Source organism: Xiphophorus couchianus, chromosome 23, assembly GCF_001444195.1.
Source record: "Xiphophorus couchianus chromosome 23, X_couchianus-1.0, whole genome shotgun sequence".
Classification (NCBI taxonomy): domain Eukaryota; kingdom Metazoa; phylum Chordata; class Actinopteri; order Cyprinodontiformes; family Poeciliidae; genus Xiphophorus; species Xiphophorus couchianus.
This window is the reverse complement of record NC_040250.1, coordinates 12,966,650-12,994,127: the sequence shown is the minus strand read 5'-3', so window position 1 is coordinate 12,994,127 and position 27,478 is coordinate 12,966,650. Positions and strand designations below refer to the sequence as shown.

The window sequence follows — 27,478 nt, the reverse complement described above, 5'->3', positions numbered from 1 at the left end:
CAATACTTATGTTTTAAGTCATGAAGAGTTCAGAAATCAATATTTGGTGTTTGCAATGGGTTTCAGTGAAGTGGGATCTTTATTTTTTCCAGAACTGTACATGGAGAATTTAAGTTGCAATGTGAAATTTTATTGCTTTTAATTTTGTATGTTGAAAAAGGTGTTCAATTAGCGGACTTTTAATCATCTGATTGTTAATTAGCTGCAGTAAACATTATTTCCGATGAAATCACTGTGAATCTACAGTGTCCTCTAGTGACCAAAATATGAAAGCCCCAAATTGTCTGTGACTAGTGTAATTTCTTAAAAAAGACAAACAGCTCATTTCTTTAAATTGCATTTTATTTCAAGTGATTCTAAAATGAAAATCCATGAAGTTAAAAAACCTTTACCACTCTGTTTATATTTCCAATAGCACACAATACCTACTCAACGGCATACAGGAAATCCCTTTAGGTAGCCACATTGTTATTAAATGCAGTCATTTAGAGGATGCAAAATGTTACCCAGCTGCAGGTTGTATTTTTCTGCTTTATGGAGGTTTTGTGCAAGGCCTCACTGCGCAGAAAATCCAACTCTGTATATGCAACAGAACCACACAGTTCTGGTCCTCTGTATGAGTAAAATACACCAAACGAACAGAACAAGATGGACTTTAATATGTGAGATTGTGAGTTAAGAAAGAAAGACAAGGTGTGTGAAAGCTTCATACAAAGGTGCCTCACATAGTTTGCATAAAGGTGTTCAGAAAAGCTGTAAATGTACAGTAGAAAAGAAAAGTCAAGGAATGCACAATAAGCATAACAGTATGTGCATTACAGGGCTCAGTGCTGAGTTAGTGCAGGAAGACGTCTGATCTCCAGTGGAGGAACTACGACAGCACAAGTTTTCATGCTACAAATTGATGTTTTTAGAATGTTTCAGTGTAGAGGCAGGTGTCCATGGAGAGGTAGAGAAAAATACAAAATCACCTCATTCCTCAAAAGCACTTCTACTCCACATTTAGCCAGAAAACATGGCTTTCCATTGGTTTTCTCCAACGTCGACTCCCTAGACCTGGTGAAGTTCTGTCCTTTGGATCCTGAGAAGGTTCCTGTTCAATGTGCTCCGTCTACTCCTACTGATGTATGTCAATCAAATTAAATTTGATTTCGCCACTTTACAAACTTCTCTAACCTGTCAGGCTGATAGTCGACACGCTGGAGCGGAAACAGAAGCAGCAAAAGTGGAAGAGAGGAACCTTGTTGTGAAAACATATTCCTAGGTGTTTGCGTTCAGGAACAGGTTCAGATTAACAAAAGGACTTGAGGATTGATACAACAGTCGGGGGTGCACACTTAAAGGGTCACACAACTGAAGGCAGCTTGACTAAAAATGTACATTTACTCAATTATCTTGACTTATGTGTTACAAAGCTTCTGTCAGAAGCTGACGATTGCTTAAAATAAAACAGGACTACAAACCTTTTAGCCAGTACAGGAAAAAAAACCCATTAAGAAATATATATATATTTTTAATCACCAGTAGCACAATTATTGGCACTCCTGTTAATATGTTGTACAATTCCCTTCTGATATTTGCAAAACAAAAAATCTTCTGAAGCTTGGAGCATAAAGAGAGAGGGATCTTTGACCATTCAATGGTCTAGAGACAAGTTCTCCAGATTGTCCTGGGTCCTCTCTAAGGTTTCCCTTTCTTTGATCTCTCTCAGATTCATAAGGTTTAGCTCTGGGGGTTGAGATAACCATGGAAAAAAGTTTGGTCATGTGTCAGCCAAACCATTTATGTGCTGATTTGGCCATAAACTTAATATTATGTGGACAGACCCAATGATGCCTTGCAATGTTTGCAGGAACGTTAGAAGAGAAACAGGCTCGCAGAATCACAGACCTTGTGATTCTCATGCTTACTTATCAGTGATTTTCCCCGTGTCTATCTTTGATCCACACCAACTCCATCTGGTGTGTTTGTGCCCAAAAAATTTCTGAAGAGTGTTTTTTTTTTTACCAAGGCATCACTCACAAATAACTACTTGGCTTGCAAATAGCACTTAATGATTATTCTTGCTGCATTTCTCTAACCCTGACTATCCTTCCTAATTATTGCTCTTAGAGATGATGAAGGCCAGCTTAGATAGGAGCTACAGGATTTTATTCTAAGAATTTTCCAACATATAAAGACTTAATGCCATGTTTTTTTCTTTCTTTTCCATCTTGAAGGGTAGCCAAGGGAAATATTTAAATCTCAGGAAATGGAAGTGTATGGATTATTTATGAACATTTTTAGGAAAATCAGATCATATAAAAAGTAAACTATAAAAACAAAATCTTGAGTTACACTCGTTTTACATAGTAAATGTGGAACTGCTGATTTCTAAAAAATAATCTTTTTTATACCGATATCTTACTCGCTCCCTGAATAATTTTACTCAAATTATGTAGTAGATTTTAATTTCTTTACTTCTCTGTATGAGATAATGCTCCTGAGATAAAAGCTGAATATATTTTAAGGCATTTTACACATTTTTGTCAGGGGTGCCAATAGTTGTGAAGGGATGTACATCTTCAATATCAGTACCTATATCAGTCAAACTTTGTAGGAATTTATCTATCTGTATGTTGGATATGGGCATAAGGCTGATATTAAGCATCCTAAAAATTTTAACTCCAGAAAGTTCCTGAACCACAGTAAGAATTACAGAATTTTATTGTATAAAAGCAGCTAAACCCTAAACAAATATGTAGCGGCAGAAAAAACAAAAATAAAATTATCAATTGGATTAATTGACACTTTAATCCACTGAAATCCAGTACTACAGGTGTCACATCTACCACAGCTGCAGAACGTGGCTAAGCTGCACGGTTCTGCAGACAAGGCGAGGAAAAATCTAACGACATGGTGCATTCTTTATGATGACATAAAGTTTAACCGAGAGCATCTTTGAGTTAAAATGAGATAAAATGGAAGCTACAATTGAGATTTTTGCAGATAATAGAAGGTGACTTTGGTTCATAAGGCTGCAGCTTTTTCTGGCTCAAATCAATCAGGGTCAGAAAACCTGATTGACAGATTATTAGCATCTACCGAGAATCCTTCACTGACTGCACGAGCGGCTGAACAAGTATTCCTCTGCTTTTTACTGACTCCAGGTAAATCAAGAATTCATCTTTGTTAGTTAGGTTTCTTTCTTGAGCATTTTAACCTGGACTTTGTTATGAATGTCTATTTTAGAACAATTTCTGAAAACTTTGGAAGTATCTTGGAGCTAAAACATCTGAATGATCCAGTTGTGTCTTGTTGTATTAGTTAGTTATCTGTTTTTTGTATGTGGTTAGTGTAAATATGAAAAAAATACAACAACTAACAAACATTTTCAATGCGCATTTGATACCATAATTGTAAAAAGGCAAATGTGTTTCATCGCTCTGATTTCTCTCTGTTCACATCGCAGAATGAAACCCGCCAGAGTTCATCTCAGCAGTCGGCGTCAGCACTAACGTTTACGTGCTCGTTGTGGTCGCCGTCGCCGGGCTCCTCATGGTCAACTCCATTCGACTTTATCTGATTTTCCTCATCAGTGCTGTGGAGCAGAGGCAGAAGAAATGCCATTATTTGATTTAGTGTTCAAAACTACTTTCAGAAGTATTCATATCCCTTGAGATAAAGGTGCAGTCAACCTTACTCTTGCACCCCTAAAACAAAAGCAATATACCTTTAGAAGTCACTTAATTAGTAAATAGGTCAGAGAAGAGATAACAATGGGAGAACTGCAGCAATCTACAACTCTCCTGACTAAGCTTTTGGTGAGACAACACTCTAGCATCCTTGTCCTTATGGTGAGAAGAAAGCCATTGGTAAAAAGAAAAACACAGGAAGTCCAATTTTCAGTTTTAAACATGTCTCTAGCAGGGACAGGAAATCTGCTCAGGAATGAAGGGAAGATGGAACAAGATAAATGCACATCTGGAAAGCTGTCAAAGACACAACTGGGAGTCAAAAACATACATCGAAGGCTTACGTGAGCTATAATTTAAATATTAAAGCTTATCAGGCTAAGAATTGGTGGAAAGAATTAGAAATTGATGTTCACAGATGCTAATCCTCCAGTCTGACTGATTTTAAATGACTGTGTCAAGAATAATAGAAATAATAAAAAAACATCACAGCATAGATGTGTATCGTTGCTAAAGGCGAACCCTAACAACCGTTCACTGGTTCCAGTACTGATGCTGGTGGCTGCATAAAACTGATTGGTTAGCATGTGACAACTCAAGGCTCTACATATTTAAAACTAACTGATCACCTCTTCCTCATATTTCAGACGCTGAGATGCTTCACCTGCTGATGCAGCCATTGCTGACCGGAGAGTCTGACATTTCCTTTTCAGACAGAGAGCTGCAGGATCTCCTCTCCAGGTCAGAACGCTTCCTTGGGGCCACCGCGGGCCCCGGACCGGAGCCCCTTCTGTCTGGACTGACCCGGATGATTCCTGCTGCCTCAGAGGGAGCACTCATGCCACTCGCTCCCTCTGAATCTTTGCCCGAATCGCTGCTGGTGCGTCTTCCATTCAAGCTGTCAGAAGAAGAGACGTGGCTCATCTGGCCCTCACGTTCATCTGGAAGTGGAAAGGAGAATAGTTTATGTAACAGGTGGCACCAACAGGTGTCGCTCCCTCCACAGCCTGAGCTTCCATAAAAGGGAAGTTGTAAGGGTGGTGGCCAAGTGTCAATTTCCTGTGTGACCAGGTGTGTGTTGGGCCCACGTGTTCCACTGTTTGCTGGCTGTGATAAGTTTGGAGGAAAACTGTTTTAAATCGATCCCCTTAAATAAGTTTGTGCTGACGTGGTGATTTTATACAGGGCCACACTATTAATGACGTTCCAGTGGTAGCGTTACCTGGGCATGTGGTTGTTTGACGCCGCAGGGTCGCACCAGATCTGCTACATCAAGTTTGACTTGCTGGTTTATGCGATGCAGGTATGCAGTGTTTTTAATGTGTTTTAGATTGACTTGATTAAAGTGATTTAATAAGCATTTAGTAATTTTTGTATTTTTGTTTTTATAGTTATATCACTGCTTCCTGCTGTCCTTTTAGAGTTTGATTTTCTTTTTTGTTAGTCGGCCCAGGTTTGGATTGTTTGTCTCCCCTTAGTACTTGTGAGGGCGGGCTAACAACCTTCCATTTATTTTGTTTGTTTTGTCCTTCATTTGTCTTTGGGTCACTTCTCTGAATACTCACATTCCATGTTGTTGTTAAAGTTAAATATCTGAGACCCGATCCTGTTTGGTGTAATCTTGAGTTTGGATTGCATGTGATCATCTTGCAGTGAATCGAGTGCATCTTGAGTTTGCAGTGAACGTTGTAGTGGTTTATGCGGGTTTGTCTGAAGTGGTGTTTAAATTCGGGTTGGACATTATTGGATTGACAAATAATGGATTTATGTAGTAGTGCGAATGACCACATTATTATTTATGACACTAAAAAGTCCCGAAAAGTCCTGCTGTGTGAATGAATGAAGCATAAGGCTGGGTTTCTGGCTGGGTGGATGGGTTCACCTCCTGATCCGGCCTCTCCAGCCCTGTTGCGCCGGCGCCTCAGGATGACCTCCAGCTCGCTGTCCTTCTTCGCCGGTGGTGATGGTCCCGACGGTCCAGACTCTTGGGAGCCTCGGCTGGGACTCCTCTTCACCGTCTCCTTGAGCGGAACGGAAATGTCCCAGCATTAACGGACAGCGTATTCACTCAGATGAAAGTGAACTTATCATTTATGTCTCTAACTCGTTGGTCAGACTAAAGTGAACATATACTCTACAGAAACTTAAAAAATATATAAAATATTTAAATCTGAAACCAAAATCTGAACAGCTGGTAAAAACCACTTATTATATGTCTTTTACCAGGATGCATTTTAGTTCGTCCATGGCGCTTTCCTGCTGCTTCTCCTCACAGGGTGGAGGCTGCAGGGGCAAAAAACCAAGAGTTTGTGATTTCCTACTTTTCACATTACTGGAGTATGATCTTAAGGTAACAATTTTTGAGAAAAATACTTTTCATGTGTTTATAGATTAAAAAGCTTTGACATGCTGCAAAATGCTCTATTTTAATGTAATTTAAGCAGAGTTAGCAGAGCCTGTTGGGTTAGAGCGACTGAAGGAAGGAATGATCCGACTGTCCTGATTGATGCAAACATCAATATACTCACTTTCACTGCTATTCTCTTTTGCAGCACAAAAATATGAAAGCAGAAAGGAAAGAGAAGAGACAGAGAACAATCAGAGTCCTAAGAGAATCATTAGACATCCTGGTCTTTATAACAAGATGAGAACCAGGACAGAAGAGGACAGAAACAGCAATCTGGGTTTCCCTGCTTGAGATTTGTAACTTTATTAGCATAATAAAAGCTTCGACAGCAAGAAAATACAAGCGACACTGGGAAGAAAAAAAATACACAATAGGAGACAACAGTGGCATATTGAGAGAAGACAAAGAGCCCATTCACACCTGATGCTTACATTCATCCCCAGCAATCTGATCTTGTCCTGGCAGCGTCAGAGACGCTTTTTATCCCAGACCACCCTGGGAGGCGGTATCTGCATTAGTTTAGTGATGTAATCCATTTTGAAGGACCACCCACTGACCTGGTGTGACCCTCCTCAACCAGCTGCGTTATCTGGGAGTCACAATGCCGTCTACAGACAGCAGAGACAGCAGCCGGGCAATTTCAAAGCAATAGCTCATAATTTCTTTTAAAGATTTTTTTTGTCAAACATTTTTAGAAACTGGGCTGCACAGTGGCGCAGTTGGTAGCACTGTTGCCTTGCAGCAAGAAGGTCCTGGGTTCGATTCCCGGCCGGGGTCTTTCTGCATGGAGTTTGCATGTTCTCCCTGTGCATGCGTGGGTTCTCTCCGGGTACTCCGGCTTCCTCCCACAGTCCAAAAAAAAACATGACTGTTAGGTTAATTGGTCTATCTAAATTCTCCCTAGGTGCGAGTGTGTGTGTGAATGGTTGTTTGTCCTGTATGTCTTTGTGTTGCCCTGCGACAGACTGGCGACCTGTCCAGGGCGTACCCCGCCTCCCGCCTGGAACGTAGCTGGAGATGGGCACCAGCAACCCTCCCGACCCCATTAGGGACAAAGGGTGAACAGAAAATGGATGGATTTTTAGAAACTTGTTCAAATTATCTTCATTTAAAACAGAAATCACAACTTGAGTTGAATTATCCCAATAGATTACAGGATGCAGTATGGTTGAGTTTTCTCTGCAGTGTGACTATTTCTGAGCTGATTGTAGGCCTCCTGCTGCAGTAACTGTGTTGTAAAATGCCCTCTGTCCGTTACATTACAATACAAGCTCTACAGCAGAGCTCCACATGTTTACTGATTTAGTAGCACAGTGTGTGCAATGAAAGTGTGGAGAGGAGCTGCATCAAGTCATCAGATGATTTTATTTTTACTGGCTTAATGACAATAAAGTCAGTGTCTGGAGGGGCCATCACAGAGTCCTGACCTCAGTGCCATAGAAAATAATAACTGAATTTCAGTGATTTAATGTTTCTGTGTTTGTTTGCATCTAAAGCAGGTAACTGAGATCTGGGCACCTAAAACAGATGTGGACAACAGATCTGGTCATGCCATTTATCTGAATCAACCAGGACACGTGTCAATACCAGGTCAGAATAGGGCCAAAGAAATAGAAAATTTCTTTTCTTTTATCCAACTCTGTAGTTGTCTTAGATCAATTATAAGTCCAGTTTCTTTTTTTTTAAATAGATGCTGTTCTCACCTTACTGTCCTGACTTTTGACAGGTCGCAGGACGACCCCGTGTTTGATTCGCTCCATCATCTCATTCACCGCCTTCACCTTGACATCGTCCATGCCTTCAGCAGCTGAGAGAGAAGATTATGACTTATTTATAAGACAACCAGACAGGAGTAATTAGGAAACACAGAGGGAATACCCAAATGTACAAATTGAAAACCCATAGGACCGATTACATGTCATTACAGAAACAGTAACAATTCCAAAAAAACTATTGATTAAATAAGTGATCTATCACTAGACTGAATCATGAAACAAAAGAATAAGGTGCTGGCTGACTGGCTGGTGAATGGAAACTATAAATAGATTCTCACCTGGAGTTGGCTCCACTTTTGCTTTGGAGCCTTTGGATGACTTCCTCATGATGGCGATCAGAGAACTAAGAAACAGAAAATCTCATCAGAAGTAAGAACTTCTCACTTGTTATCTGACCTGCTTATGAATATTTTCTGTCAGTTTTTTATGTTTAACGTTTAAACGCAGGAATGTGCTGCTGCATCACAACCCCCCCCCCACCCACTGTGATACTTCTAAGTAACTGCTGTTTGTTGAAAAGTCTCACCTGAGGGGGTTGCATCTGGAGGGGGGTGGAGGTGGTGGAGGAGGTGGTGGGGGAGGAGGAGGTGGAGGTGGTTGTGGAGGAGGAGCGGGAGGCGGCGCTACCCCAGGTTCTGGGGGAGGGAGGCTGGTGCTGTCTGTAATCTTTTTCTGGGCCTCCTGGAGCTCATGGACTGTGAAGAGACAACAGCTCAAACCACAACCTCAGTCACTATCACTATCAGACGGTTAATAAGTACCACAGATACGTCAATGAAATGGTTAGAGCTAATTTCTTCAGACTATTAATGAACACATTAGCACTGGAAACCATGCAACTCATAAATAGAAGGTTGTATTTTTGGTTTATTATATAATATGTAATATTAGCTAAAGTCAGCTGGTGGTTTAGGTCCTGTGTGACCTCAGGAACACTGAACTGCTTCTCATGCAGCTCAGGGGTCAAAAATGTGTGTCAGCATCAGTGAAATCAACAACTGTTACATAAATGCATAATTGCATGACTTTATTTCGTCTTCCATCACAGATTCATGACCTTACAGCTGATAATCTTATAATTTTAAATTACAGCTTTAACTTTTATTTTCCTTTTTAGAAAAAGGATTTTTCACTTATTTTCCAGCTAATCAGGAAACAGTATTTTATGTTGCTATGCAGATTTTAATTACAGTACTATTCTGTCTGCTCTTTTTTTAGCCCACAAACAGCCTTATCTCCCTTCCACCAACCTCTTTTCTCCAGCTCTTCATTCTTCTTCTCTGTCTGCTCCAGACGTCCCTCCACCTCCTTCTTCTCCACCTCTAGCAGCTCCAGATGTCTCTGAAGATCTTGCAGCTGTTTCTTCACACAGCTTTCCTGAAACTGGGCCTCCAGACTCTGTACCTACACCCCCACAAGTAGATAAGTCAGACAGATGTAGAGCAGGGTTAAAAGAGGTTTGCTATTAGCCTTTAGGCTTTCAGCATCATGCAACACTGGTTATTTAGATTAGTGCTAGTCCTAAAGGTAAAGTAGATTTTATTGCATAGATCAAACAAACTGTATGTAGCAATCTACCGCATTTTCTTTTCATCTTGTGTTTAGTGAATCAATCAAATTCTCAACAGAGCACAAAGCATAAAAGGTCAAATGGATTCAGGTGCATCTCCACAACTTAAAATGTCATTTAAATTTTTATTTACTTCAGTAACTTAACTCAGAGTGTTTTATAATATTTGACCTCAATACTCGGTTAGTGCTGCTTTGCATGAATTGTCATAGCTATATGCAGCCTGTGGCTCTGCTGACGTTTCAGTAGCAACCTTGCACTGTCTGACCTGTTACATGTAGTGTTTCTGATTGCACTCGTTGCAGCGGCAAAAACGTCATAAAGATCGACAAATCCTCTCTTCTCCTGACATTAAGAGTCAGGATGCAGGAAATAAAGAGGCTTCTGGATTTACCTTCTGCTGATGCTGCAGACGCTCCTCCTCCAGGGTTTTAGTGATAGCAGCAACGTCTTCCAGAGCTTTCAGCAGCTGAACGCTGGGCTCAGCACTCTGCAGCAGCAGCATGCTCTGCCTATTGGCCTCCTTCTGCTTAACAAGCATCTGAAAAAAACAAAAAAGACAGGAGGCAGAGAAAAAAGGCAATTACTAGAAAGAAAAGAGGAAACGTGCATTAGCCCTTTTGCTTTCAATACATCATCTTCATTTGTCAATTATGTTCAAAGTTTGTATGAAACACCAGATATAGAACCTTTCTCAGGTTATTATCACACATCAAATTCCAACATGGTAATACGGATCACAGCTGCAACATTTGGCAACTCATCACTCAGATTATACAAGACAGTTATTAGGTTGGTCTCAAAAATCATGAGACTGAGACTGAGGGAATGGCTACAGCTATTGTGTTTCCACCCCTTCTGTTAAATGTCTAAAAAAAAGTTTGAATATTATTTCCTACAGTTTTAATCCAGTTTTTCTATGACCTCCTGCTTTACCTCGTGTGCATACGTCTCAGCTTTGACTCTGAGGTCCTGCTCCAAATCAAGCTGCTCCTTCATTCCTTCATACTCCTGAGCTGCCATCATAGAGACTGTAGAAACATACAGATTATATGGGGTTAAGACACAAACATAGCAATAATGTCAAATTTAACATTATACTAACTTATGAAACACTACTGCTCATACTGTCTTCACTCTTCCCATGAATGTTCTCAAGAATATGGGAAATTGATTTTTTTTTTTTAGTTGAAGCTCTTTGTTGTAAATTTGTGATTTGTCTCAAGACATAAGAGCTGAAAAGTGTGTAGCTGCCTTAAAACTTGTCTATTTCTGGTGTATTTAGGGTATCTACTATTATCTATTTACGTTCCTTGTAAACTCATAAGTTCCTTCAGCTGTGACTTACCTCTGTTAAATCTCTTGATTGTTTTGCTGTGTTGCTCGACTGTTTCACGAAGCTGTTTCATCTCCTCTTGATTTTTCTCAGACTGGTGAGAGAAAAACAAAACGCCACAAACTCAGCATCACTTAAAGAAAAAGAGAGGAGTCAAAACATTTCATAAGAAGTGGGCGTGTGTATAGATCTGTTCTCACCTGTGTGGTCAACTCTTCTATCTGTCTCTGCTGGTCGTGAATCTGACAGACAAAACCTTTCTTCTCCTCCAGTAAACCGTTTACCGTCTCTCTCAACTCTGGTGGAACAACGTTTTGCAGTTTGTAAAATGTGTTATTAATTTATTAAATGAAATAACCCTCCTAAACTGACAATCAGTGACAATGAGTCTTTATATCTGTGGAGATATTTTGATCCAGTATCCTTGCATCTTTGCAATGGTTGATCAAAATAATTCAACCATTTGGAAACTCTTTATTATGAAAATCTAAAGTGACATTAATGTTTTTCTGGGTTACTTTGTAACTTTCTGGATGAGTCAGTGATGTGCTCTTGGAGTGATTGCTTTTTCAAATAGAGCCAAGTTCATTTAGATAGGCTTTTTCTTATAATAAATAAATTCATCACTTCATAAGGTGAATTAAACTAAAGACAAACAGACAGATAAGGGAGTTTGGAGAATGTGACATTATGAAAATTAATATATCAAGGATAAGAGGCTTTGGTGAGACACACAGTGTCAGGCCATTTTGGATAAAAATATGCAGTTTGGTGTTTGGTGTTACCTTTAACCTGTTGCTGGCACTGCGAGAAGGTGTCAGGACTGTTTCCAACTGAATCTGCAGAGTCTCCGTCAGCTTCGAGCGCAATGCAGTCAGAGATGCTTGGCAGCAGTTCATCCAAACATGGCCGAGACGATAGGCTCAGGTACTTCAATTTTCTGTTCTCACAATTTAGCTGCAAATCAAAGATAACAGGGATTAACAATAAGAGGCCTGTTCTGTAACTAAATTCAGGTGCAGCATGGTTCAACCATTTACTTTTTATTTCACTTTAACAAATCCAGTTGCTTTCACATTAACACAAAGACGATATAATGAAAACGTCTCTGCAGTGTCATCCTGACTCATCTGTTTGCCCCATTCTCTGCCCTTCCCCACCTGACAGTGCTGCTTATCTTGCATTGATTACTGAGTGTTAAGGTGTGAGACGAACCTTAGTGGCCAGGGCCTCTGCATTCTCTCGACAAGACTTCTCAATCTCGAGCTGAGTCTGCAGAACGCCCACCTCCTCAATCACCATCTGAGAAACTAGTGAACAACACACAGAGACAGACTCTGTAATGTAGGTGTCCACTGCAGCAGCACAAAGCATCCAATGATATCATTCAAAGAATTATTGGGAGGTTTGGCTCTTTTACATAAATTTCAGTCTAGATTTTCACAGGATGTTTATGATTTGTTAAGCCTCCTTGCTCTGACCTATGTTCATTCCAGCATAAAGAAGTCTGATGTCTAAACAGAACAGAAAACTTAATGAGCTTGTTTTTAATTGGACATTAGAAACTTTCTTACCTGCAAACTGTCATAAAAGATTTGTTCCCACCTCTTTAGTTTAGTTAAAGGTAGAGTTTCATTGTGAGAAAGGTGATTCCCAGAATTCCCATTCTGATCTTTAGAAGACGTAAAAGTCTATTGATAAAATTCAACAGATTTAATTTGATGGTTTGGGTTTCACAGATCTGTGTTCATATGCCTTTCTTGGGCTCCAAATAGGTTTTAACATCAGCTCATCAAAGATCCATGAGAATAAATTTTCTAAATAAGTTCTGAAGATAACTTTCTATTGAAACCTCTTTAGACTGTCACAATATGACAGTCACACATTGCCATGTTGTCTGTTGCTACTTATGTTTTCATACTCTTGAACGTATCAACTTTTTAAATTTCCCAAAGCCGTTACAGATTAAGAAAGTCAGGCAAGATAAAAAGGCACTTTATGATTTCAAGAAATGCATATATACAGTACATATAAAATACAGCAAAGGTTATGAAGCATCAACATTTTTTTTTAATCTAAAATGATGAATAAAAACCCCATTGCAAATACAGTAGCAAGAAGTAAGTAGGCCCAATGAGTAGTGAGTGTTTGAGTTTGAAAAGAAGTAATTATTGCACACAGTTCTGTAGGCTACATTTGAGAAGTAAAACATTGGTCTAAAACAAAAAGCAAGAATCCTTATGGACAGAAGAATCTAATGTGAATAGAAGAATGGTTTTCAACTTGGTACTAAAAACCAGTTCATCTTCAGGGATTTGCTACTCCTCAGTTATTTTAGAATGACCTAAATATGGAGGAAATCCAGGTTAAAACAACAGCAGTCCCCAAATAACTATTCCAGTTAGTAAAAAGGCTGTTTTAATAACTTAAATCTTTCTAAAATCCTGAGCTTTGCATCACTGTACCTTTGTCTTCCTTTATGACCATGGTGTTGGAATCCATCACTAACTTCAAACAGAAAGCATGTGGATTAATCTTTTCATAGCACTCCAGTGTGTTTGAGAAAGTTCTTCACTCCTGACTGACTGATGGGAAGTTTCTGGATTAGAAACCTTTGTTGGGGGCACACCTTCAGAGTCACTGAAGTCCTGTGACCCACCCACTGGAATCTGTGGATCATTTAGATCTTTGTCATCCATGACTTGTTATCTGCCTCCCCCAAAATGTTTCAGTCACATGATTCATGGTGACAATGGTTGTGAAAGCACCCAAAGAGAAAACGTTTTGATAAAAGAAGAGGAAAGGCTATCACTTCTGATAAATTGTGGTTTTTCCACTTGCAAAACCAATTTGTCTTTAGCTTTATGTTGACTCAAACAGGCAGAGACTAATAATCAAATGTGTTTACAATGTGTTTATAATCCAATTATAGATGTTAATGTCATCAAGATCAATTTTTGAATTAGTCTTTCAGTGGTGAAAATCTTTTAGTCAAGAGTCCAATGATGTATGAATCAACTAGAAGCAGGAAATGAGAGAAGGACAACACTTTGAGGAACTGAAACCAGTTTCACTTGGTGGGATGAAAATCTTTTAAAAGGATCAGAAAGGAAGGAAACATACTGACTGAATGAAAAACAAAAGATTCTTCAGCAATGAATAGCAAAAACACAAAATGAGCACAATCAGCACGTGTATATTTTTCCATAGTGTTTTGTTGAGGAGGTATTGTGGGTTAAAGACACTCTTGATTTAAATATTATGTGAATGAATTTGTTTTGGTGTAGCTTGGGTGGGGTTGACATAAAATGTAGGCCGTTTAGTAGTGGGAGACATACTGGGTAAAAGTAGACAAAAGCAACATTTTTTATTTCTAAATTCTACAAATAAAGATAAAGTTGTACAATCTGAATATTTTCCCGGGTCAAAAGATAAACAGTCTGTGGTAATAAAACTTATATAAGGGTGACGTAAAAGGTCTTAAAATGCCAAGTCAGTCCTTTAAAATTCTGAGAATGTTTCTACTGTAAAATTCAACTGAGTTATGAAGCTTGACATAGGACTGGATTTCCTTAAACTCCGTTACTGCATATGAGAGAAATTTTCCAAGCTGATTTCCATTGCTTTTTGGGGGACTAATAAGTCACAGCACAATTTCTCCAAAACTCCAGATCAGTTCATCCCTTCACCATATCACACCGACATTTCTTACAGGTCTTTATAGTCAAATCTGTGCCCATGCACCAAACTATAATTTAGCTGCTTGTTTTTCTTTCTAGTTAGGTATAGTCATGAACTATAATCATTAATAATAATAAAATACTCAAATACCACGAATATATTCACAGTTACCTATGATTTGATTGAAAGTGTTCCTTACTCCTGTTTGGTTTGTCTACTTCTGCAACGTATTGTATTGTAACCCCCGATCCGACCAAAAGAGCTGTGAGCAACACTCTACTGGAAGGTACCATGTACAGATTTGCAAAACAATATTTTCTTTCTGTAAACTATGAGCAGAGTATAGAAAATCACTTAAACATTGTATAAATGAGCATGACAAATGGATCCTGTGTGTATTGGTTAAAGTCAGCTGCAAAATGGCCATATATGCTAAACTCTATGTTGTAATTTTGTATGTGTTTGTAAGAAACTAAAAACTGTGAAGAACAAATAGGGTGAAATAAGTTTTAAGTGTACTTTAAGAGGTGTTAATAAGAATAAAATAAGTCATCACCTGTTAAAATGTACATAAATTGACTTTATGGAGATAAAATAGATAAAATTGGAAAACAAAATGAAGAACATATTAATCGGTTGTGATGACATAACATGTTGTATCTGGGTTGTAACATGTATCTGTTGTTTCCATGTAACACCAAGACAGGAATTGCATAGTTTCTCTAAGTTTAGTGTTCTAATAATTGACCCAAAATGTCACATAATAGTTCATCCCACTTTCATGCTCTGTAAGATCTGAAGGCTAGTCACCATTAGTTAAGAAAAACAGACCTGTGTTTTTAACCCTTAAACCAAATTTCAACATTCACCATGATTAAGCCATGAGTAACACTTGTGATCATCGGCTCTGACATCAGCTCAGCCAGTAATGACTGGCTGCTGGTCCTTCGTCTTCCTGACTGGTTGTTAGCAGGCTGTAAGTGAAGCCCTCCTGCCTACTGAACGCACCGTCAGGTTTCAAACAGACAACAAAATGATCTTCCGCCTGAACTATTATGGTCAGTCCACCCTCAAAGAGTCTGTTATTATACACAGTCATGTTATTGTAGAAACTGGGCTTTTATGTACAGATCAGTGTCACAGTTCCTCTGGAGGTGTCCACAGATAAGTAACTGGGAAAAACACGGTATCAAAACTAGTCCATAAATTAAGGTATATTTTACACAAAGGATTTAAATAAGAAATAAGTATTGACCACACTTACTGAATTTTATTTTATATTTAATTGAAAAGTCTGTGTAATAACAACTTAAAGTCACCTACTACATGTAGAAACAAGCTACATATATTGCTCAAGTGTGTTTTTGATTCATTCTTTGGGTCGGGGATAAATATCTTCCTCAGACAAAGGAGATAAAGTATTTTGGTGTCTTGTTCCTGTGTGACGTCAGGATAGAGATGGAGGTGGACGTATTTACTGTAACACTTTTCAGTAATGAGGGTGTTGCTCTTGTCTGTTGTGGTAAAGCAGCAAATTTACTCATCCATCTAAATTTCAGGATTTATCTATGGCCATGAGATGTGAATACCAACTGAAAGAACACAATCTGAGTTCTTAGCTTTTGCTACGCCACATCAAGTCATTTGTGATTACTCGGGTATCCGATCAGGAATTCAGTTGAATGTCTCAATTTGGAGGTTTTTAGGTGGGTGAAAGACAAGACCAGTCTTTGTCTTTATTCATCCAAGAAAAATGTGATGATTTTGACCAAAGGTTCAAATATAGCCTGAGCAAAGAAAAAAACAAAAATCCAACACTTTTTAATCACATTTACAGTGCAATAGATTTTATTTTGTGGACTTCTTTTAACCTTCAGCTTTTAAACCACAAATTCACTTTGTTTACATGAAAGGTGATGTTGCCTTTTCAGTGTCCAATCAACAAAAATATGCTTGGGGGTATAAAACGCAAAAAGTCTTGAAGAAATGTCAGAGATGTTTCTATTCTTAAATAAAGTCCCTCTGTAATGCGCTTGGAAAAATTCAGAGCTAGAGTTCATGAAGAGTAACATCAGTCTGTCATATTTAAAAACCCAAGATTTATTTCGTTTCAGAGAATAAAGAGGCAGCAGCAGCAGGACATGTCAGTTATGGGATTTCACTGCTTGGACCTCCTGGTTTGCTCTCATGCTGAGCAGTAATAAAAAAAAGCCAATGGGACTAAAGCCACAATAAACCTGGATCTGTGTCAGTGAAGGCCTGAGGCCTGAGCCCATTATGCTTCCCTCTGATTGGATCTCACATGCTACTCAGGTGAACATGACTAATGCTTTTCCACCAGATGATGTAGCCTGGGAGCAAAATGAACATACAGGAGAGGGACCGCTGGTTTTAATGTGATTGCAAGCAGTGAGATGATTTTATGGAGCAGACTCTCTCTAGGATACCACTCTGCAGCAGCCTGCTTTATATTGATCTGATGTCCAAAGCACAGACAGATGCTTTAATTTCAATCTGCACAGAAATTAGGTATTAGGGATCAAATCAGTCCCTTTTATTTTAAAACAATGGTTGCTCAGATCTTAGAGACATAATGTTGTTTTTTTAGAAAATGGATTAAAGTTTAACTTCTCTATTTGTAGAATTCACTAGACAAGTAAAAGAATTGGAACAAGTAGAACCTAGCCTCCCCCTCCCCAACCAACAAAAAACAAAACAAACAAACAAAAAGAAAAAAAAAACAAGGAAAGAGATTATAAACCACACACATTAAGTTTTAATAACATTAAAGGAAATGTCTGAGCCAGAGTTCTTCTAAGGACAGCAAGGGAGGGAATGAGATCAGGCAAGGCTATTGGGTCATTCTTTAATGCTTCATTCAAAGTTTAGTGCTTCAGGGTGGGACTAGCTGAGGCTGAACATATTTAAACCTTCAGCATATTTGTTCATATTCGTTCAGATGCACTGTAATTCCACTCTGCTTTAGGCGTGTGGGTTGAACACATCACAGAAAGGCAGAGATGGAGAGAAGATCTTCCATTTAGGACAACAGTCAATTTCTACAAAACATACAGTAGGTTGTAAGCAGAAGTGGTTAGTAACTACATTTACTTTACTTTACTGTAAAGTTTCAGTAAAACCGTAAAGTTTAACTTTACAGTTTAACTTTTACTGTAACTTAACTTAACATGTTAACAGTTAAAACACTGTTAACATGTTTTAACAGTGTAACATGTTAAAACATGTTACACTGTTTTAACATGTAAATATGGCCTGCTGTAAGTATGCACAAGAATTTCATACATGTTTTTTATTGAAAAATTTTTAAAAAACATGTTTCTCCTGCTTGAATCAGTTTTTGATCATTATGTTATTTATTTGTATTAGTTTAGCTTTTAAAGTACCTGAATTTTCATCATAACTTCATATTTTTGTCAGTCTGATTAAATCATTTTTAAATACTAAATCAACAGTTATGACTCTACTACTACCACAATAAACTTTTAAACAAATATATATATATTTTTACTATTAACTTATTTCTTGGATATAAGAAATAAGTAATATAAAATAATATATTCTAAATTAAAACTACTTTTTAGTTTTAATTGAGAAAATATTTTGAAGTAGTGCTACTCTTATTTGAGTACAATTGTTGTTCTCACCTTTGCTTAATAGGATACAATATGACGGTTAAAACAACAAAGCAATTCAATGAAATTAATTTTTCACATTTCTTTTTAGAATAAAAAACAATTTATTTGTTTGTAATCATAGATAGGTTCCTACAAGTGTGAACTTTTGTTGCCTTGTTCATCGTCCGCAGAAGTTGTTCAGCTCGGAGTATCTCAGTATGTTTGATCCATATTAGGCAAAAGCATATTGTGTGAGGATAGTAGGTTAGTTTGTGTATAAATTTTTAAAATATTTTTTCTGACTCCTGTTTTTACTTCTACAGTTTTCTACATTATGTTACAATACAAATGCAACAATACAAATGCGAAAGAGCAACATTCAAATCTGACCTTTAAGAGAGAGTCGCATGAAAATAAAAAGCATTGCTGAAAGAGCCACAAAATGACCTGTTTATAGTTTACCATAAGCCTCAGTCAAAAATAAAATAAACAATTCAGAGGGGTATTTGATTAAACTTAAAATAAAATGCATTTAAAGCAAAATGTGAAAGTTTAAGCACATATTGATTCAAAAGCTTTTCTTAAAAAGTCAACCCAGAAAAACAAACAAAAAATCATCCTCAGCTTAAAACTACACTATTTTATTTTCACTTAACAATAGGAAAATATTAGTATTAAGGCTGACCTTCCCTCCACCTGGGACTTGCACAGGTATAGGATCAAGAAAATGGCAGCTAACATCTCTGTTGACCCCGCACATCCTGGACACAGAACTTCTGCTGTGAAACTAGATAAGCAAGCTGCACTACCACAAACTGTCTGTCTTTTTTCCTTTTCTGTATAAAAATGTCTGTACATACACATACATGTTATTCCTTTCATTCTTTTAGTTTATTTCCCATGAAGTTAATCTGTTTAGACTTTTTGTCTGCACACTGTAAGTACTTAAAACTGAAGTCAATATTTTTGTTTGGTGGCCAATTCTCATCAAAACTATTTAAAAAGGCCATCAGAGTTAAAGTATCAGGTAGAGAGGGCGGGGAGGAGTGACAACACCCTCCCAAACTAACACTAATCCTTCCACATCTCCTGCTGCTCAATAATTCATGTCAGAAGGTTTCAATAATTCATGAGAATAACATGACAAGAGCAAGCGCTGTTCCCTCTGGGGGCAGGGCAGTGAATGAATAAATGAGTGAATGAATGAGAGACTGAGGGCACAGAGTGACAAGACTCGCAATGAAGAGGGGGATCAGCATTTCTGCTGACTAGACTGAGCATATTAGACCCAGTTCTGCAGCTGCTGACGAAGTTTTGACATTGAAAAATGAGAGTTTCAGTCATACCTTCAGACTTTTCTCAGCTCTCCAGATATTCACAGTCACATGCATTCAGTGAAAAAGAGTAATAAGTGATGCATCCTTAGTATGTTTGTAACTCTACACCATCCCCAGTGAACAAAGCTACTCTGGTCCGTTTTACATGTCCTATAGTGACTTTCATCCACATTGGAGAAGATGCTCAATAATCATTTTACTCTCACAACAAGAAGTTAAGAAACTAAATTTCACAGAGCCGTTTCATCAAATACTTTCCTGAAGAATAGTGTCATCTGGTCATATTTGCATGTGCTGCTTATATTTCTTTTGAATTCATACATTTAATTGTTATCCTACAAATTAAGGCTTCCAAAAAACAGAAAATAAGCAGTCGACCTCCTACCAGCACTGTAAGACAGCACTACAGTGCTGTCAGCAAAATCAACCAGAAATTTTCACTAAATTCATATAACCTGCACCTGAAAATGTTTCTGTTCAGCCAAAGTATGCAACAATTACCTCAACCTTAAAGGACATTTTCCTTGCTAGTATACAAAATATATTTATTATTCAGTTAATTTCTTATTTAAAATCATTTAACTGCTAAAATTTATGCATTACAGTTAAGTAATGGTATCTCTAAAGCAGTTCTACAGTGGTGGAACATAACTTTGACAGTGTTTATTTTTGTTTTAATTTTGCTTTAATTAAGAAATATAAATTCACTAAAGTGAGATCTAATAGTTGATTTCAAGACAGACAATACATTTCTATACACCATGTTTTTCTCAGTCTGATTATTGAGCAGCTTCTCCAAATTGCATTAAAGTCATTATAGAACAAAAATGCTCTCATGATAGAAGGAAAACATGGCAGGTTTAGTGGGTAACCCAATCGTCTGATCAATTTAAGAGGAGATGTTTCATAAAAGCAGATGAAACAGAACACTGAGCTGCACCTCCAGATGGAGACCGCTGGGTTCTCCGGTTACCTTTTCAAAGGTAACGTCTCACTCAGCCACATGGACTCACCCAAACTACTGACCCCTATCATCTCAATATGAGAGAATGAAGCCATCAAAATGCAAATAAGCAGAAATTTAAAGATTTCTCTTTGCACTTTTTGTTTTTTTGTAGCTCGCCAATTTTAAAAACCTGAATTTTAGTCTGCATAATTTAACATTCTGTTCAGATCTTTATCACCAGCTATCAGATTGTTTTATCTTCTGCATTGAATGCAGCCCAATTAAGATCTTTTTTCTTAGTTTGCTAAGAGGAGATAATATCAAAATCTCTCTTACCTCTGTAAATAGTCATAGCTGATGGAGTGAAGCACCGTGCTTCAGCTCTTGACTGTCTGGATTTAAAGGTTAAACTCCTGCAAACTTAAATGCTCCGCTGCTGTTGGCTAAGTTATATCTCAGTTACCATAGAAACGGAGAAGTCCTGCCCTTTCCTCCCCCTTAAACACACCCATTAAGAGAACAAGGTGTCAGTGATGTCATGCCAAATGTGTGAAGGGTACGGTAGGGAGGAGAAAGATGAGCAGGATGATGTATCTGCAGGTTTTTTTTTAATGGATGCATTAAAAGGTTAGCAGCCTTCAACATTTAAAAGAATTCTAGGAGTTTAGCTTCTCCTTAGTATCTCAAAAGTGGGGTTCTAGCAGTTCCAAGTTATTTCCCCGTAGCTTGTGAGTGGCTTTCCAAGAACATGCTCGCTATGTTCCTGGAAATTTAAAATTATTATCCCTGAACCTACAAGTTACTGTACTGGAACGACCAGGATGATTTCTGGACCTGCTATAGTACATTCACATACATTTCAATGTACACTTTAGAAAAGCTTTCAGATTTTACAGTTTTGCTGAAACTTACATCTATAAGATGCCGGAACTTAAAAGGGAATTTTCTGGGTTCTTTATTGAACCTTGAGTTATTTTTGGACCCTTAAAATAACTACCAGTTTAATATCCTAGAAATTACATTTTATACTCCTAGAATACAAAGGGTATTTTTTGGTGGTTACCTCCAGTGGCATCATGCAAAAACATTCACATTCACAAAAAGACAAAACATAATCCACAATAGTTCCCCATTTTAGCTCTAATTATAAGTCTGTATCAACACATCCAAAAAGCAATTACATTCAGAACCCTTGTGATGAACCCAGCTTGTTTCTTCTCCTCACAGGCAACCTTTGATTTCACAGAGAAATATTTAAGGGTTACAGAATGTGGTAAAATAAATCAAATCTACCAGTATCTCATATACCCCATAAAAGAAAGAGAGAAAAAAATTATAAGTTCAAATGAGCCAACTCTTTTTTTCATGAACTAATCTCAAATCTCAGCTTGCTTTGGTTGTGTCTCTGTGATGATGGAGATGTCAGATGAGGTGGAAGGAAGTAGGACTCACCTCGTTTGATATGTTTGAGCTGCCTCTGCGCCTCGTCCCTCTCCTCGGTCAGTCTGTTGCACTGCGGGAGCAGACAGCAGGTCAGACCATTAGATTGTGTTTCACAAAAGCACAGAGCACACAGGTCACCACTACTGACAGATAGAGTTACACAGATACACTAAGCAATTTAAGCTCTTCACACGTGATGGTCATCATGGAAAAAACTCAATATGCAGTATTGTAAATCTTTTTTAGCAATCGCCGGGTTATCAAAATATAACGTAGATCAACAATAGCACAATTTCTTTTCGGAAAAAACTGAGAAGAAGAAGCAGTGGAAAAAAACATACAGCAGATTTCAACAGATAGTTTGAAAGGGTGCTTCAGGTATTCATTTTTCATCTCTAAAAATAAATACCCGAAGCACAACTAAGGTCGCAGATCAATGAGGACTTCTAGTAATGACTTTAAAAAGAAAACAAAAACAAAGGAGAGATATTTGACCAGATGTTTGGAGGAAACACAGCATATCAGCACAAACATCCCTTGTCAAATGTAAAGCCTGATGCCAGAAAGCCTGATATTTGGGCTTTTTCCAGCTACAGAACAAAACTCGAGCCCCTTACAAGCATTGACTCAAACATAAACCAGTTTTATTGTGAAAAAATGTGTCACACAGATTCTAATCTTTCAAAGCGTGGCCTTCTAAGCAAATTCAATCCAACGTCAGACTGGAGTTGCATTAAAAAAAAAAAAGGAGTTGTATTTTAACTTATTCAGGATAACGAGCATGATTAATGTTGAAGCTAATGACAAAACGGTCAGCAGGAGACTCAACAAGTATCGGTCGATTAGAAGGGTTGTAGGAGAAACTATGCTGAGACCTTGAAAGTCATGAGTAGAAGCAAATGTCAACAAACTTCAATGATCTGAAGCAGCATTGTAAACAATAGTTCCTTCCACAATAAGGTGAGAGACTGTCCTATAAACTCATTCCATATCAACTGTAAAGCACGGCAGTGGCGGGCTAATGATAGGGGCTTGAATTGCAGCCTTTCAGTAATTGAATCTATCATAAACCCCTCTGTGCTAGTGCATCTAAACAAATTTAATATTGTGTAAAAGTGTAACTGTGCTACATTATGCTGTTTTGTGCAACTTCACTAAAGTGTGTGCAGATTGTGTTAAAGTGATCTGTTTTTGCACACAAGCTTAATTGTTCTGATGTTGTTCTCTATCTGCTGAACCTGCAGTGCCACTTGGAGGTCAAGTAATTATACAGTAAACAGAACATTGATTCAGTGCAAAGTATGTCTAGTGATACTGAGCAAGCAGCAAGAAAGCGACAGATAATAATGTGAACAGCTGCCCTACAAAGACACAACAAAGAGAGGCATTAGCTGCTTGTTCTCACATCCTCGGGTATCTGAGGTTTGCATTGTTTCCTGTTCCATATTTAGAGTGGACGGCTGTGGAGATGTTTGGAGGTCGGAAATTTGAAACTTGAGTGAACAAAATGGTAAATTTTCAGGAGTGTAGAATAGAACAACAGCTGAATTATACTTTAAACTGTCAACTGAAAATATTTGCTTTTGTTCCTTTTTAAAGTTCAGCTTATATTTACATTTCCACCGTTTGTCAGATGGTGGAAGTGGTGTGGCTATTCATTCATGGATGGAGTTGGATAAATCCAGTCTGTAAAAAAAATCAGTTTTAAATTCTTCTAAATAAATGAGTTTTCAATTACTACATGTTATAAGTAAGGCAGCCATCAGTCCTAAAATTGTTGGCTGTCATTGCTCACACCAATCCCATCTAAAGAATTGAGTGTCATCTTTTTGTGGTTCCCCAGAATATATACAAATGTCTCTTTTTCTCTGTAGGACAGATGCAGCAGAACTTTTACTGACCACAGTCGAAGGAGGAGTTTCCCCAGTGCTGCTCTGACATCCACACGCCTCATTTGAAATGGTAATTGGAACTCGTAAGGAATTCAGTGACCTCTCGTGCAGCAAAAACAACAATAGTGCAGACAAAGAAAACTGTCCCTATAGGTTCAAAAGACCTCCAGAGATCACTGAATATCTGCAAGCTTTTAAAAGGAACCAAGGAGGAGAAGAGAAAAAAGCAACATGGTTTCCAGAAATCAGACTACACAGGGGTCAATCTCACCATCTAAAATCCTAACCAGTGTTAAAGTTTAGATCAGAAGCTTAAAACCAGTTTGAACTAAACTAAACTAAAAAAAAAAATCTATAAACTGTTAATTTGGGCATCCACTGTTGGAGACAAGTGAAAAAAATGAACATTATTATTACAAAACAGTCAAAAGGATTCAGGATCTAGAAAATGAAAGACTTTTGTTGTCTTCAAACTTTTTCAATGATTCAATGATTTTACAAAAAATAGTTATTTCTGGCCAACAAATGGTGTTTTGGAAATTACACTCTGTTGTATTTTCTTATCACCTCATTACATCTAAAACATACTTAAGCAACAAGTGATTCTAAATTTAGAATTGAAATAGAGTCTGAATCCATGGCACTTAAATAACTAGCCAACATTTATAGCAAAGATTATGTACCAAAGATTATGTAGCAAATAGTTTTCAGCGTGTTAATCTGACTAAATATTATCACTGTTTGCAAGTGAGGTTTAACAGAACCAACAGACAAAAGATACAGAAGCCCACACAACCCCACTGAGATGATTTGTCAAATAAAATGCTTTTAAGCTAATTTGGGCAAAAACATAACTTACAATTTGTTCAAATTTCAGTCTGTGAAAGCACAACACTGCAACAAAACCAGGCTGATTTCCCTGGATAAAATCTTGATCCTGCTCCTTTTCACTGCTCCAGCTGCAGGAAGCTCTTGGCCCAGATTTGTCCCAGTTCTACCTGCTTTCTCACAAACTGTCATCTTAGATTTCGCTAATCAGCCCAACAAGAGTAGCAGGTTCTGAAACATAGAAAGACACTGATGCTGTCAAGGTAACCAATAGAACATCAGCACCCCAAAGGAAACTATTCTTTACTCATTAACAAAATGGACCAAATCAGGGTGGCTCGAGACTCAGCTACTCACAGTAACCAAGCTTTCATCTTCTTTCAATCCAAAATGACATTTAACAACAGTTTAGATACGGTTGAGATCTTATAATTAGGTAAAAAGGAATATTATCAGTTGTTGATTGAAATTGTCACCTATTTAATCAAGATACAATACTGGTGTTAAATACAGTATTGTTGTTTCAACTTTAGGATGAAACAATCAGTAACATGCTGTCTGAAACACAGCTACATAAATGACATTACAAACCAAAACAAAGCCATTTTAGACCCTACAGACTCATTTTATTGTGTCTCCTGTAGCTCAGGTGGGTGATCATATGACCTAAATAAATCACAGAGGGCAAAGTCGATTATGGAGTGGCCAACCCTCATATGTGCACATGTGCTGATTTATCGGACAGAAAAAACATGAAATGTTGCTAAAAGTAATAAAGGTGGCACTTTAAATTAGCAAGAAATGCCTATTTCATATCCCCTACATTTGTAATATTAACCATTAACACTCTTGCTACATCCTTTTGAAGCAAGGATGGAACTTAGTATCACTCTTAAGATTTATATGTGAGAGGTGGACATTTAACAATAAATGTAGCATCACTAGACCTTTTGACATTTTAACAACAAAATATTCACAACAGAAAAATGTATGTAGTTTAAAATTTAAAACTAATACAAGTTTTCTGTATTTAGAAGAAGGAAAAAAAGTTAACTAAATTGGCTTTCGTTTTGAATTTCTGATCATTTTCTTCCGTAATTTTATGTTCTGATGTTGTCCCTTTGTTCTCATAAGTTGAAATTTAAGTTCAAGATTGATTAAATTACAAGCTTTAACTGTAGCTTGAAATCTAAATTTTGACTAGAAAGATCAGGGTGCCTGAAGATAAGCATCCTGAATCTTAGAATCTGGTAAAGGTTTGCCAGGTGTATACACATAAATAAATACTGTACATCAAAAAGTGTACAACTGTGAGAAGGAAGACAAATTATATATTATTTTAATTTTCTTTTGCAACACCTGAGGAGATGCAAGATATTTAGACTCCACATGAGATAATCTGCAGACAGGGCAACTACTAGTCATTCACTCCACAAATCTGGTCTTTATGGAAAAGTCACAAATAGACAACCATTGTTGAATGAAAACCATCACTGGACCTGTTTAAAGATCTGTGTCACGTTGTGTAGAGGACAACAAACATGTGGAAGAAGGGGCTCTGGTCAGGGGAGATTAAAATTGAAGTTTTTGTGTTGTGCTAACACTGCACATCACCCTGAACTCACCAACGTGTCATATGGTGGTTAAAGAGTCATGCTGAGGGGATACCTTTCTTGTACAGGAACAATGATGTTGGTCAGAACTGATAAGAGGATAAGAGGAGCTAAACACAGTCCAAACATAAAATTTGGAATCTTGGAATAAAACAAAACATCCAGGCAGAGATACCCTGAAATGGCCCAGTCAAAGCTCAAAAACACACTTCATACAATCTGAGATTGAGTTTGTTTGATTAATGTAAAAATATACTTATCCCAAAAGTCTTGGTGTATTGCAGTCAAAGGTGGTTCAGCAAAGTGTTAACTTAGGGAGACTAAGTTAACACTTAAACAATGCAAGCAGTTTCCCGTCCACTTCACAAGTATTCACTGCTTTGGATTGGTCTATCACATAAAATACAAATAAAACACATTTAACTATTGTCACATAAAATGTGGAATAGCTCAGTGTAAGGAACCTTTTGCGCAGAACTGTATCTTTTTTGATGGGCCAGTATGTAATTTTGGTTCTTAAATGTCTCAATATAATAATAATAATAATAATAATAATAATAATAATAATAATAATAATAATAATAATGAGAAAAAGGGGTTATATCCATAGTTCCCTGCTTTTCCCACATATCGTAATATATATTTTTTTAAATATACAAATAACAATTCAAACCAGAGGCTATTTATTTTCTCACCTTAAAATTACAAATCAGACATTACAACCCGGAAAAATGCCTGACAGTTTCTCTATACTCAACACCTGTTCTTTGAGAGGATCAAAAAATGAATGGTGGAGCAAATTTAACATGTAATTCCTCATTTGCGTGAAAATGGCGAGTGCGGGGCGACTGATCCAGGGAGGGGTCTGGCTCTTTCATGTCTCCTGCCTTCATGAGATGCCGGCCGGCGCATGCAACCAGCCGGCAAAATGTCCCATTGGAGACGGAGAGTAAAATAAGGGTTGTGTTTCCACACTCTGGTACGCTTCATCTGCAGTAGAAACGATTTATATGAGAAGAAGGTGGGGTTGTTAGTATGTTTTATCGGTTTACCTCTGTTTCCATGTGTGCTTCGCTCTCCTCCTCGCATCCCTCCGCCTGCGCGGATGATGAGCAGGGAAGCATTATTTCCAGAACAAAAAGACTGAAAATAATCCAACTGGCGCACGTTTAACTTCAGGGTGACCTTAATAAAGGAATTATTCTAGAAGGAGCTCATAATCCCGTTGTGTATGGCTGATTTTCTTTCTTCCAGACACATGGGATAGAGCGCAGCTCTTTGGTCCTGATGGTTCCTCTCCTCTCCCTCCTCCTTTCACTGACAGCATCATCTGCCCCTCCC

General features: G+C 37.8%; 1 protein-coding gene across 5 annotated transcripts; it reads right to left on the bottom strand.

Moving 5' to 3' along the window:
- Window positions 1–324: 324 nt before the first annotated feature.
- shtn3 (shootin 3) lies at window positions 325–27,462 on the bottom strand. 5 transcript variants are annotated; one of them, XM_028009775.1, is made up of 17 exons: window positions 27,190–27,462; window positions 21,814–21,874; window positions 11,978–12,072; window positions 11,548–11,719; window positions 10,963–11,060; window positions 10,775–10,856; window positions 10,363–10,457; window positions 9,821–9,967; window positions 9,107–9,260; window positions 8,383–8,551; window positions 8,135–8,199; window positions 7,785–7,888; window positions 6,203–6,217; window positions 5,898–5,957; window positions 5,557–5,695; window positions 4,339–4,615; window positions 325–3,580 (listed from the first exon to the last, which is right to left on the bottom strand). In XM_028009775.1, exons 1-17 carry the CDS (start codon window positions 27,259–27,261, stop codon window positions 3,475–3,477), a joined length of 1,911 nt encoding a protein of 636 aa, XP_027865576.1. In that variant the 5' UTR covers window positions 27,262–27,462; the 3' UTR covers window positions 325–3,474. The 5 variants fall into 5 exon arrangements, with proteins under 5 accessions (XP_027865576.1, XP_027865577.1, XP_027865578.1 ...); XM_028009776.1 differs by having other exon boundaries at window positions 5,557–5,692; window positions 27,190–27,461; XM_028009777.1 differs by lacking the exon at window positions 6,203–6,217 and having other exon boundaries at window positions 27,190–27,461.
- Between the last annotated feature and the right edge of the window lie 16 nt (window positions 27,463–27,478).